Here is a 14168-nt window from a genome sequence, read left to right on the forward strand (position 1 = left end):
AGAGTAACATAAGGAACAGAAACTCTCTTCCAAGGAGAGAGTAACATAAGGAACAGAAATCTTTCCTAGAAGCAGACAATAAGCCCAACCATTGTTTTTCAGATAGTTACAGTTGGGTTGCCTGGCACCAAGGTGCAGAGAAAATTTGCTACAAAGAGATAGAAGGAATGTTGCTACCAACACCCTGTGTGACATTGGGAAAGTCATGTTGCCTGGTCTGGGGCCCTTTCCTTCAGGTGTATAATCACTACTTTATTGCAGGGGTTCCCAAACCAGGCTGAACTGTAAACTTACCTGGAGATTTATTTTTTAAATAGTTTCCCAGGCCTCACCTCAGACCAAAAGAATCCATATTTTAGTGGTGGGGCCCAAGAATCAACATCTTTGACAAGTTCTTTAGGTGTTTTTGATGCCCAACCAGGTGGGAAAGTTATACGCTTTAGGCCTCTTAAAGCTGTCAAACTGTTCAATCTAATGAGCTAAGTAAGCAGAGTTCTATAATCTGGAAGAATTTGGTCTCCGATAAGCCATCTACAAATAATCAGGCAGGCCCCACACCTTGGCCTGAAACTCCAAGTGTCAACTGGCTCCTGACCCAGATGTCAGCTCCTAGGTGCTGGATTTATTTGCCTCCCCCTACCACTCTCTCCCCTGTCCTAGGTATGGGCACTGATCATCAGGACAGATAAATAGTGCTCATTCCAACCTGTATACTCTGGTCTGGGCTTAACCCAGCCTTCCCCTCCTGGCTCCTATCAGCCAGTTTGTGAATCCAGCCTTGAGAGCCCCAAATTCCTACTGCCATGCTCTCTGACCTGATAACTATTGCTCAAGTCTCTTTATATTCATAGAAAAGAATTTCTTGAAATGAAAACATAGTGCAGGAAAAATAGCACAATAGAAACTTGTGTTTAGAAGTAGGTCCATATTCTAGAAGTAGATCTGTGTTCTAAAAGTGGAAGATCCCACCTCCTCCATGTGGAGATGTCTGCCTTGAAAAAATGAAGTATTTAATCTAGCAGCTATGATTCTGCTGCACTTTTATTATGTGTGAAGCATAGAGCTAAACACTCTACATATGCTATCTCATTTAATCCTTTTCTTTTGAGATAAGACTTTTTTTTTTTTTTTTAATTTACAGATGAGAATACAAAGACTCAGAGAAGTTGGGTAACTTGTCCAAAGGAAGACCTGGGATTCTAATTTACACCTAATTCTTAACATCTATGATGCTGTCTCCCCAGTATCCTCATTTGTAAAATGGGAGTAACATTGTCTTCATGGTATTGTTGAAAGAGATCAAATGGAAGAAACTTAAGTAATGGAAGCAAACATCTCAGAGTCTCCTGGGAGACATGTACCAAGAGAGGTTCAGCAAAACACCTCTCTGCTCCCTTCCTTTCCCTGAAAAATATTAGATCTGTCAGCTACTTCTACCAGAACAGAGGAAGGCCAAATTGGGAGAATAAATGTGGGTTGAAGAAATAAGAATGTAAGGCGGGGATTCATGCCAAATCATAAATGTAGGCATAATAACAATACTAGGCAAAAGTAATCTGGGGATCACAGTGGATCCCAAGAGTCCAAATGATGCAGCAGTGATGTTTCAAACCAAGGCAAGGGTTTTTTTTTTTGGGGGGGGGCAGTGGTTAAATGAAATGCTTGAGGGGGTACCACTTATCTCTGATAACTGCCATGGCAGATGTAGAAGACTGATGAAAAGTGAGTATCACATCTGTTGAGAGGGAGACAGCTTCTGGGCAAGAGTCAAGGTTCAAGTCAAGATGTGATGGGAACACTGTGATGGAAACCAGCCAGGTGACATGAAATCAGGATACGTGTAGAAGCCTTGAAGTCAAGAGTTCCAGGTAGGAAGAGCCATGTTTGACAGCTGATTGTGGGGAGATAGTCGAGGGTGGGAGTGGGGACGTGAGTGAGAAAAGGGCAAGGTGGAGGGGTTACTAAGGTGACCTCACTGAGTGGCAGTGTGAGGAGATGACTGCCAGGTGGGCCATGACAACTCCTGAAGGACCGTCACCCTAAATCCACTCTGGTCATCCCAGTAGGTGACCTTAGGCTCAGCTCCAGGCCCCAGTGGTGAGGCAGTCTTTCCATAAGCAGGGGTTAGGGTTTTCAGTCATCTCAGGAAAGACAGAAGGCAGCTTAATCTGCAGCAGAGGCTGCCAGGCAACTTGAGAGCTGTTGTCATACCCCAGCAGGAGAGGCTGTGAGGTAGAAAAGTGAACAGAGTTTGCTGGGAGGCTCCGCTATGGTGGGCAGAAAGAAGTCCAGCAAGATGACAGGAGTGAGGGGTGGCTAGGTCTCAGTGCTGGTTGGGGAAGAACTTACCATCACTCAGAGCTGTTTCAGCAGGGCTCACGTCAGCTAGCAGGGTGGACAGCTCCCAGACCCTGGAAGTTTTCAAACAGTTGCCCTGTGGCTAGGAGATGCTGTAGAGAGTTGCCGTCATGGCAGGAGGTTAAACTAGACCACGGTTTTTCAGCCTTTCTTGGGAACTGTTTCTTCAAATGACAGCTTAGGCGAAGTCCAGTAAATACAACACTGCTTCTCAGGTTGAATTTGGGGTAAGGACCAAGCTCCCAGGATTCCCACCTCTAAGGAACTGTTGGCATTTCCTGAAGCACAGTTGAAAACTAGCAACTGGACAGTCTCTAAGATCCTCTCTCTCTCTCTCACTCTCTCTCATCTGTCTACCAATTATCTATCTATCTTAGGCTCCATGCCCAGCCCGAAGGCCAATGCAGGGCTTGAACTCACAACCCTGAGATCAAGACCTGATCTGAGAGCATGAGGCAGATGCTTAGCCAACTGAGTCACCAAGGTGCCCCTCTAAGATCCTTTTAATTAATTTCTTTGTTTATTTTGAGAGAGGGAGAGGCAGAATCCCAAGCAGACTCCATGCTCTCAGTCCAGAGCCTGATGTGGGGCTTGATCCCACAAACCTTGAAATCATGACCTGAGCCAATATCAAAAGTCACATGCTCAACTGAATGAGCCATCCTGGCACCCCTAAGATCCTTTTATTTATTTATTTTTATGTTTATTTTGAGAGAGAGAGAGTGAGCAGGGGAGGGGCAGAGAGAGAGGGGAGAGGGAATCCCAAGCAGGCTCTGTGCTGTCAGCATAGAGCCCGACGTGGGACTCAATCCCACAAACCTAAGATCATGACCTGAGTGGAAACCAAATGTTGGGAGCTTAACTGACTGAGCCACCAAGGTACCCCGGCTAAGATTGTTTTTATTTTATTTTTTTATTTTTTATTAAAAAAAAAAATTTTTTTTAACGTTTATTTATTTTTGAGACAGAGAGAGACAGAGCATGAACAGGGGAGGGGCAGAGAGAGAGGGAGACACAGAATCTGAAACGGGCTCCAGGCTCTGAGCTGTCAGCACAGAGCCCAACGCGGGGCTCGAACTCACGGACCGCGAGATCATGACCTGAGCCGAAGTCAGACGTTTAACCGACCAAGCCACCCAGGCGCCCCTAAGATTGTTTCTAATGTTAAAATTTGGTAAGCCTTGGGGCGCCTGGGTGGCTCAGTCGGTTAAGCATCCGACTTCAGCTCAGGTCATGATCTCACACTCTGTGAGTTCAAGCCCCGCATTGGGCTCTGTGCTGACAACTCAGAGCCTGGAGCCTGCTTCAGATTCTGTGTCTCCCCCTCTCTCTGCCCCTCCCCTGCTCATGCTCTGTTTCTCTCTGTCTCAAAAATAAATAAAAACATTAAAAATAAATAAATAAAATTTGGTAAGCCAAGACTGGAGCTTGAACATGCTGTGCTGGTACCTTAAAATAATTGTCTTGCTCCAAAAGTTTGGACATTGTCTCTCAGTTCTTCCTGCTTACATACCCTGAAGCTGGTTGCCTCCTCTGATGGCCCCATGGTTTTGTTTTCTATGTGCAGCCTCCATAATAAGAGCAAGCAAAATGCCCGCTGCCTGGGGCTGGGACATAATCACAGTGTGTTTGCCAGGGCTAGATCTCATTGTGCAAGGGATGTTTATAGACACAGGTGGTCTGGGCTGAGCAGTCATCCAAGAGGAATTTATTCAACATTCGCTGGGTATTTTCTCTCTCTGTGCTAGGCTTCATGGGAAGATAATGTCCAATAAGACGTGATCCCTGTCTCCGAAAAGCATCCAGTCTATGGGAGAGACAGCCTTGTAAATGTGGAGCACAAAATGCCGGGGAGTCACAGAGGAGCACATGATGGGCAGCAGGGAGTGGGGCAGATGTCAGGGAAGGCTCTGGATGCTTAAGTGGAGTTTTGAAAGACATAGACGAATTAACTTGATGAAGGGGAAATGGGCAGTTGAGGCAGGCAAAAGTATCTAAAAAGACCAGAACAGTGGTAAGAAGAGCACAGTGTATTCAAGGAACTGCTGGTCATCCAGAATGTCTGGAGCTAAGGCAGTGGGTGGGGGTCTAGCACAAGATGAGCCTGGAGAAGTTGACCAGATCCTGAAGCTCCTGTGTCCTGTGAGCTGATCCAAAGGGCCTTGGTTCTGAAAGCTCTAGGGAGCCCGGGAGGATTCATAATGCTTCAAACCAATGTTTCTTGCAGCCCTTCTAGTTCCTGAGGTCCAGAGAGTTCAGAGGTAGCCCTGTGAATGTGAGGGATATGAGCCTGCTCAGTGGACGTTACCAACGACACCATTAAGTCTGGGGCCTGGACAGTCACTTTCTAAAGAACACTGCTGGGTACTGTGGGGATGCACATCTTGCCAGATCATGGCACCCACCATGAAGCACTTAGGCTTGTCATAGAGAATAAGAGGTAGACGATATCAAGGTCTCAAAGAATATGTGGCTTGGCTTGGCTCCTGATGCAGACAATGACCTTTAAGCCACCTCTTCTCTTTCTGTGCCCTGAGCCTCTCCTTCAGCAGAACAGGGACAAAAATGCTGCCACCACCGTGCCACATTAGAATTGCCAAGACCAGAGTGTTCCATGCAGCACAAAGCAAGTTCTCCTTAGAACACGAAGCCTTTTGAAATAAAGTTTGGAGAAATCAGAAATGTTTAACGCATGCATTTTGTTCTTTAGTTGACAGCAGGAAGATTGGCATACCTGTGTCTCAGAGCAAGGGCTGATTCAAGAGCCACCCATGACTTCCCAGGGCCTGAGCTGGCTGCTGGAGCTGGGGTTAGGGGTAACTGGGAGGCTGCCATCTTATCTGAGCTGGAAGTAGGGGAGGACAGGGTTGGTGTAGAGGGCAGCAGAGCATCTCACCAACTAGCAGGTTCCTGCTGTCCTCACAGGGTTGTGAGGATTGAGATAATCCATGCAAAGGGCTTACACAGCGCCTGACACGTGGTGAGCCTCCAGTCATCTATGCTAGTGGTTACTGCTAACGTGTATATATTGTGAGGTCAGCTCTGAACTCATCGGGCCTTTCTGTATGGAGCACATATTCTTTGAGACCTTGATATCGTCTACCTCTTATTCTCTATTACAAGCCTAAGTGCTTCATGGTGGGTGCCATGATCTGGCAAGATGTGCATCCCCACAGTACCCAGCAGTGTTCTTTAGCCTTCCTTGCCCCTCTTCTGAGATGGCACTGGCCTTATAGTAGTTCATGTCAGGGTCTCACTTGCTGAACTGTGAGCTCCTCAAGGGAATGAACCTATATACTGCACCCGGAAACACTCATGTTTAGCTTGACCCTGCTTCAAGTCCTCAGCACTTGCTGTTCTCTCTACCTGGGGCTTATCCTCAACTCATGTATCAACTACCACCTCTGCTGAGTGGGCTCTCCTGACCACTAAGTTACTGCCTCCACTCCACATTCTAGCACACTATTTTTTTTTAATTTTCATAGCACTACCAGTATTTGAAATAATCTTACTGGTTTATTCATTTGTCTTCTCCACAAGGAGATAAGCTCCATGAAAACAGGGGCCTTATTTATCTTGTCTGTCGTATTCCCCAGTTTTCCTAGAACTGTGCTTGGCATACAATAGGTGCTCAAAAAATATTAACGGATGCTGAATCAATGCTAAATCAAATGACTGGGGGTGGGCATTTATACCTCTCCTCCAAGACTGAATAAGGTCAGGGTTGTAGAGACTACAAAAAACAGAACATGTGGTTCCTGCTTCCAAACTGGTTGAAGAAAGAAGCAGAAGAACTAAGACCAGGTGCCAGATATGAAGCACGATGGCAGAGGGAAAAGAGACTCAGGCTGCGGCCAGAACACAGCTTGAGGGCAGGGACCATCCTACTCATCTTCCTACATGGCGGTTGGAGTAAGCGCTCTGTGAGTGCCTGCTGAATTGTCCTGGGCAGACAGCCCACTGTGGTAATGCCAGCGGACTGGTGAGATACAGACACTGTGTAGAAGCTGGCCTTGGTTTTGCAGATATTACTACTCAGTAAGTTCCAATCTGTGGATGTGGAGAGATTCACTTAAATTCAGAGTATTTAAATATAGGTACACATACAAGATCATGTTTTGGCTAAAATCCATGTTATTTATTTATTCAACAAACAACTCAGTATCATCTATGTTCCAGGCCATGTCCTTGGCACTGGGAATGGAGATAAACTCTGGCCCTCAAGGAGCTCACAGTCTAGTGGGGAAAAAAAGATACATACATAAATAATTATACTTTAAAGTACATAAAGGGAGACCACTATGGGAGGCAAGAGCAAAGGAACCAATCCTAAGGTTAATGTCCGTAGGAAAGAAAGATCTGGCTAACGGGAGGGTTTTTTTTGTGAAGAACAGATAAGGCAAAGGTTCTCAAAGTGTGACTGGTGAATTACCTACATCCCAATCATCTGGAGCACATCTTAAACGCAGATTCCCAGCACCTTCTGAAAAGATTATGATTCAGCAGGGTGGGGGACCTGAGAATCTGCATTTTAAAGTGCTCTAAGTAATTCTACTGCAACTTAAAGTTTGAGAACTTGTGAGATAAGGTTTGCTCTTTACACCAGAATGAAGAACGATTTCCGCATCTGAAACACTGATTTGGTCTTTAATGACAGGAGGGGGAGTAGAAAAGAGTGGTATTGACATTTATGAAGCTCTACTGTAGTCTATGTGTAAGTCTGTTTAAATTCTCACAGTAATCCTACGAGGTAGATATTATTATGGTCCACATTTTACAGATGGAGAAATAGAATCAAAGGCTTTAGATAATTCGTTCAACATTACAGAGCTAATGAATCCCAACACGACATCTGAGCCCAGATTCACTTAACTCTAAAACTCGTCCACTTCCCGTAACACCATGTCGCACCAGGGTACAAATTTACTGACTGTCACAATTTTCTTTTGGTTCTTTGCCAGATCTTGCCAGGTAAGTTATAAAGAGCAGCCAGATGGCATTCTGACCATGTCCAATATAACTGTCCATGTATACATTCTTTGCTGGCAAGTGGGGATATAGAGCAAAGCTGGGAGGAACGAGCAGCCAATTAATTCTTATTTCTTCTCCCATCATCTTATTTCTTCTCACACTCTGGTGGAGGTGTTATAAAAATGTACTATGGCCAAGAAGTGGGTCCATCCAGAGGGAAAAGCACACATCGCTGGATACCCATGAAAGCAACTCCAACCTTATGTCAAAAATTCCTGGGACTCGAAACATCCAGACTCAAGTTTCTCAAAAAATGAACTGTCAGAACAGAGGCAGATCCAGAATTTGCATTAGGAAAGAGCTCAACCTTTTTTTTTTTTTTTTTTTTTAATTTTTTTTTCAACGTTTTTTATTTATTTTTGGGACAGAGAGAGACAGAGCATGAACGGGGAGGGGCAGAGAGAGAGGGAGACACAGAATCGGAAACAGTCTCCAGGCTCCGAGCCATCAGCCCAGAGCCTGACGCGGGGCTCGAACTCACGGACCGCGAGATCGTGACCTGGCTGAAGTCGGACGCTTAACCGACTGTGCCACCCAGGCGCCCCAAGAGCTCAACCTTTAGAGAAACTGTGAAAGGCTAGCAGCTTTTTCAGCTTTAAATACACACGATCTCTTTCTACACACAGACTCAGAAGTACAACAAAACAGACACAGCTCAGAAAACAATGGAAAGACCAATCCCATCTCTAGAGCTTAGAGACAGGCCCAACCTATAAACAATCTTCCATAATAAAGAACATATACACACACAGTCTAAAACTCCTGGTTACATTCTCACTTACCAATTCAGTGTCACACAGGCAAACCGCAGGCAGGAGCGGCAAAGTTGGAGCACATCAGATCAGGAAAAGGAAAGGCATAATAAAGGGGGTCGATGACAATACTGGGGGGGCTCTGGTACCTCAGATTCAGAAGGCTGGTGTGTAACCACCACCCTCTTCTATCACTGAGCTGGGAGCCACAACAATGACACTACAAACCAAATGTGAGTTTTCAGTGCTGGAGAGCTCCTTTCTTGTATTTGGCGTTTCAAGCAACTGCTGAGTCCAAAGATAGGTTTTGATCAGTCCACTGATTCACACTGACACCAAGGACAGCACAGAGGTTAGATTTCACTGTTTAGTGTAAAAAGACTGTAAGCCAGACTTTATTTTATTGCTACATTTTCCCCACACCCAATCTGGGAACATTTGCTTCCACCTACTTTTTCATTTAATACTGGCATGGTTTAGAGTTGTTTAAAACAAACAAAGCAAAACATGCAAATCTGGACCAATCCTTTCCTTACAGAAGTGTTGATTTGTTGACACTGTACTGACTCCCCCCCTCCAAATACACAGCTTCTAGAGGAGGAGGTACCACAAACTATGGTTTAACAGTACGCAGGCACCATACTGGTGTATTTAACTACACTTGAAATCTACAAGACCCTCCAAACCAGCTACACTAAAGGCAACTCTGGGGACATCTACATTAAGTCTTAATCCTGATAGCAATATCTGGTTGTTCTAGATTCTAAACAGGATATTTGGGCTATGCCTTTGGTCAGCCAAGGGGCACACAGGAAGAGTATGCAAAGCCCACGTCTAACTACAGCAGGTCGTCAAGCTTATTACCCTGTCACAAGTTTATACATATGAGGAACTAATCATTTGGGAGCTGTACGGTGCATAGCACTATTACACTGTGTAAAGTCAAATCAACCATCCTGTGGATCCTTAGCTCTCTCTGGTTGTGACCTCAAACACTTAAAAAGGAAAGCTTAAATACGCTGGCAGAGAATTCTCAGAATGTCTGCTACCTTCATTCCTGAATATCAAGTAAAAGGGCTCACCTCCATGACTACTACTTGCAATAAGCACACAGGTCAACTCATTAGAGACTGCTCCTTATATCTGTTAAGCTCCAAAAGTTCAAGGGGGCAGGTGGGCTTTAAAAAAACTATCCAGGGCTGAGCAGATGCTGTAAGCCAATCCTTACAGCTCTAAGTCTTATCCTGGTTCTGGGCACATTTCAGCTCTGCTCCAAGTCCACTTTGCTCCAATTCAGCGATGACAGACATATATTTGAATTCATTTGGTCTGAAGTTAAAGGTCTCCACTAACTCGTAGGTCTCCTTCCGGTCAGTGGCATAGAAGAGCTGAACTTGGTTGGCAATGCACTGTGCCTCAGCAACATTCTGTAAGGTAGAAAGAGTAATGAGGTCCTTCCCTGCACAGGGCCATAAAGCTCTATCTCTGAGTCCTGTGACAGGTGGAGGGGCCTTACCCAGGAGTCACTGCTTCCAGAAAGCTTCTCTGACTCCTTGACATCCAAGTCTTTGTTAGGTGCCCCTTGTCTGTGCACCCAAATTACACCATGCTGACCTCTACCATAGTATGTATCATATTAAATTGTATGTCCTTTTTTTCCCTCTTTTGCTTTTTTTGTGTCTTCCCTAGTATGAATTCCTCAAAGTATGTGCTTGCTCTACATTCCTGCACATGGTCATATCTGGTCAATGTTTGCTAAATAAAGTAACAAATATGTCAAAAATTTTCCTTTTCATTCAGTTCCTCAGTAACTGTTAGGTATATCTCAAGGGAGGGAAAAAGAGCAATAGTTACCCACCTCCAAGAACCAGTTTGTGAGTCAGTACTAAGTTCTTGACTAACCAGACATACTCTTGAATAAACACTGTTCCTGAAACCACCTCAGTCAGAAAACTAATGCCAAAGTCAGCTGCGTGGTTCTACAGTTTGTCCACAAATTCTAAGACACTTTTTTCTTTGAGGGAGCCTAGTTTCCCTTTCCTTGAGTGTAGGCTGTACGTACTGACTTGCTTCTTCCAAATGGACCACGGTGAAATGAAGAATGACTTCTACTAAGTCACAGAAGACACTGCAGCTTGTGTCTTGCTATCCCTCTTGAATTGCTCTGGGGAAAGTCAGTTGCCAAAGTCATTAGGACATTTAAGTAGCCCTATGAAGAAGCCGATGTGGCAAGGAAATGAGGCTTCTTGCCAACAGCCATGCCACGGGGTTAGAAGTGGGTCGTTGAGCCCAATCAACCTTCTTTTCAGATGACTACAGCCTGAGCGAACATCCTGGCAACTTCATGAGAGACTCTATGCCCAGAGCCATCCAATTGTACTGCTCCTGAATTCCTGACCCACAGAAACTGTGAGGTAATAAATTTTTTTGTTTTAAGCCACTAAATTTTGGAATAATTTGCTATGCAAATCTACCAGCAAAGCTCCACGGAAGAGAAGGGTCCACCTTGTCTAAAGCTCAGCTGTGGGGAAATGGTACACTCACTCCATGTAACAGAGATAGGGTCAGGACACAAGCTACACTCTCAAAACCTTACAAAAGAACTACCTCAAACAACTATTACTTTTGCTTCCTATGCAATCCTCTAGTTCTACCTGGTCAGAGGCACTTACTCATCATCACTGTGTTCATATGGCCAAAACCCAACTGCAAAAGATAGTGGGAAATTCCCACTAAAACTAACTGCCAAAAGTGTGCTATGTCTAGCTACAGAATGATGAAAATGGATTTATGAATACCATAGGCTGCTTTACCTCCATTTCCTCCCATGGGGCTTTCAGGTCATTTCTCACAGGCAGGGACTAATCTCTGAGACTGGATTTTCAATCAAAAGCCTTCTTCCAAAACTCTGGGTATTTCAAATTAATAGAATTTTAGAGCTGGAAGGAGCCTCAGAGATCACCCAGTCTTCATTTAATAGGCCAGGAAGTAAAAGAAGATGAGGTTCAGGGATGGGTCCAAGGTCATATGACTAGCAAATGGCAGAGCCAGGACCAGTCCTCTGGACTCCTAGACTGGTACTCCCTCTACTTCATCCTGATACTGTTTCTGGTGGGGCAAGATAATGAAGACTGGTCAAAACTGATAACTACTTCATCAATTTTACCTTTCCTCTACTCAAACATGCCTCAAGAGTAAACCATTTCTAAAGCAAGTGCACTGCCATAATTGGAGGCAGATACCACTACTTTCTGGTCCTATGAACTATAGGGACCTCCAATTATCAACTTTAATTCAAGGCTCAGAATAGTGGAGGTAAAGGTAGTTTTAGCTGTATTCATTTTAGAACAGTGCTGTCCACACTGCAGAGTGCTAGGGGCTCTGTGGAGGTGGCTCAGGTCCCTTTACCTGTGTCAGCTGTTATATCAGAGGTTTTACATAATAAGATTTTGTTTGGATAAAGGGTTCTAACCACTAGTATGGGAGACATGTGTATTTGTCTCTCACAGAGGGTTATGGAAAGCCCCCTCCCCCTGCCTTAGGTCTCAATATGAAGCAATAGTCTCCCTTTCTAGGACCCAAAAAGATAAATATATTCATTCCTATGTTGCTCAATAAGGAGGTATATTAAATAGACTGATTCCTCCCTTTCTTTCAATCTTCATAGATACTATCAACTTACCAAATCCTGTCCATTTTACTATCTACTTTTAGGGCCCCTCTCTCTCCATCACCCTTACTACTCCACTTCAGGTCTTCCCTATCTCTTGCTAACACTATTGCAACTGTCTTCTAAATGATCATACTGACTAGGCTAGAACTAAAATATATTTAGGAAGCAAATAATTAAGGTAAATGGCCTTGAAGTCCAACTCTTTATGGGTCACTCCCTGTTCAAAAACCTTTAATGACACTTTCATGTTCTCAGGATAAAGCCAAACCTCTACACACAACCCACCAAATGTTCCTTTTAATATATGTTATATCAAAAATCATATATATGTATAAAAAATATCATATACATAGATATATATATATCATATATATATATATATATATATATATATATATATATATATATATATAAATAAAATACCAAACTGTAATACCTCCAGTCATTTTATGCCTCCGAGCATCATGTACTTTTGCTATTCTCTTTGTCTGGAACATTCTCCCTCACCTCCCTTTTTATCTGGCTAAATTCCTGCTCATCTTTGAGATTCAGCCCAGGGATCTAGGATCTCCTTCCTCCTCCTGGGCCAGGTAACAAACACCCCCTGCATAAGCATCCCAGTACTCTACCCTAAGCACTGACTGCATTCCAATGAAATCATCTATTGACACAGAGGTGGAACCAAATAAGGTTTTCAAATATTCTACTAAATTTCGGCATCAAAGTTATCAGTTCTCAATTCTGTATGTTTCTCTTCATTTGCCTTACTGTTTTTGGAAGTACTATGCCAAAGTGCAAATTCATGAAAGAGCAGCAAGGGATCATATATTCATATTACATCTCTAGATTTCCCATCTCGGAGTCACAGGCTCTACAATAAACTCTAACATGTCTAGTTCTGTACTGCGAGTAAGAAACTCACAGTCACATTGATTTCTATGAGGCAAATGTATATTGTTTGGCATGCTGTCCAATATTATAAGGCCAGGAAGCAAATTTTAATCTTGATGAGGCCTGTGCTGCAGTTTGAGACCACCAGAGTGAGGTGGTAAAAATGCCAGAGCAGAAGGGCCTCCTGTGACCTCTAGAGTCCACACTCTCAATATGGTTAGATGCTGGGCTTTGCTAAAGTCCAGAAAAGAAAGTCTCTGTGTTACTCCCTCCTTCCTGTGGTCAAATCTTAAACCTTGTCGTTAGCAGTAACTATATCCCCTCCAAATCTCAATTTGAAACATCCACAGTTGGTCTATATTTTCCTATCTTTTAAGCTCACTCCCACCTTCAAAAATCTTTTAACGCCACCAGAACTCACAATTCTTATGGTCTCTAAACCTTCCTTATGTTTTCATTTCCCTCTTTAGCCATCTTGCATTCCACAGTCAGTAATTATAATCATTCTTTTGCACTCACCTTTAACTTCCCAGTCTCTTATACTTCATTAGACCACTTGGCTGAACTATAACCCCAGATAAATCCAAATCTCAGCCCTCTCTCTGTGCCTGTACCCACACAGCCAGTCTCTCTTTCATTCTCCTAGACCACATGTTGACAAACACTTTCTGTAAAAGGACACATGGCTAGTATCTGAGGTTCTCCTGGCCCTACAGTCTCTGTTGCAACTACTTAACTCTGATGTGGACCTAAAGCAGCCATAGATAATATGTAAATAATAAGTATGGCTGTGTTCCAATAAAACTTTATTTATAGGCACTGAAATTTGAATTTCAAACACTTTTCATAGGCCATGAAATATTACTCTTCTTTAGTTCTGCTCCTTCCCCCTCCAACCATGTAAAGATATAGAAAACATTTTTAACTCACGGCCCTTCTAAAAGCAGATAATGCATTGGATTTGGCCCACAGGCCGTGGTTGCCAACTCTGTCCTGGAAAACCATTTCACTTTCTCTTTTCCACTCAATTGTCCAACACCTATTCTTCCATCTTCCCTCTCAGCTGGTGACCTTTCTTTCTAAGCAATCTAGAGAGAACTTCTTCAAGATACCACCCACACCTTTATCCACTTAACTGTATTTGTGTCTGTATATATTCTGGCTTCTCTCCTATTATGATATTTCTGGCAAAGATCAATCCCTCATTTCCAGACTTGCCCACTCAAAAATACTTCAACAATTCTCTCCTCTTTCTCCTGAATTATCAGTATTTCCCTCTCTACTGAATCTTTCCACCTGCATATAAATATAATGTTATTTCTCTCATATTTAAAACAAAAACATTGTTGTCCCCACATCTCCCACTCCAGCTGGTGTCTCATTCTCTCCTTCCCTTCACAGAACCATCCTTGAAAAGACTTGTTTATGCTTACTCTTTGTAATTTTTCTTCCCATTCTCTCTT

General features: G+C 43.5%; 1 protein-coding gene across 2 annotated transcripts in view; it reads right to left on the reverse strand.

Annotated features, from left to right (window-relative positions):
* Positions 1-6474: 6474 nt before the first annotated feature.
* Positions 6475-14168, reverse strand: part of ATPAF1 (ATP synthase mitochondrial F1 complex assembly factor 1) — a 28396-nt gene continuing 20702 nt past the window's right edge. For both annotated transcript variants that reach the window (XM_086716880.1, XM_025912821.2), the window contains 2 exons: positions 7946-9568; positions 6475-7696 (listed from right to left, as the gene is read on the reverse strand). In XM_086716880.1, coding sequence (XP_086573006.1) covers positions 9374-9568 — 195 coding nt within the window. In that variant the 3' untranslated portion in view covers positions 6475-7696; positions 7946-9373. The remainder of the gene's footprint in view (positions 7697-7945; positions 9569-14168) is intronic.

This window comes from Puma concolor, chromosome C1 (assembly GCF_028749965.1).
Source record: "Puma concolor isolate L17-30 chromosome C1, mPumCon1.1.hap2, whole genome shotgun sequence".
NCBI lineage: Eukaryota > Metazoa > Chordata > Mammalia > Carnivora > Felidae > Puma > Puma concolor.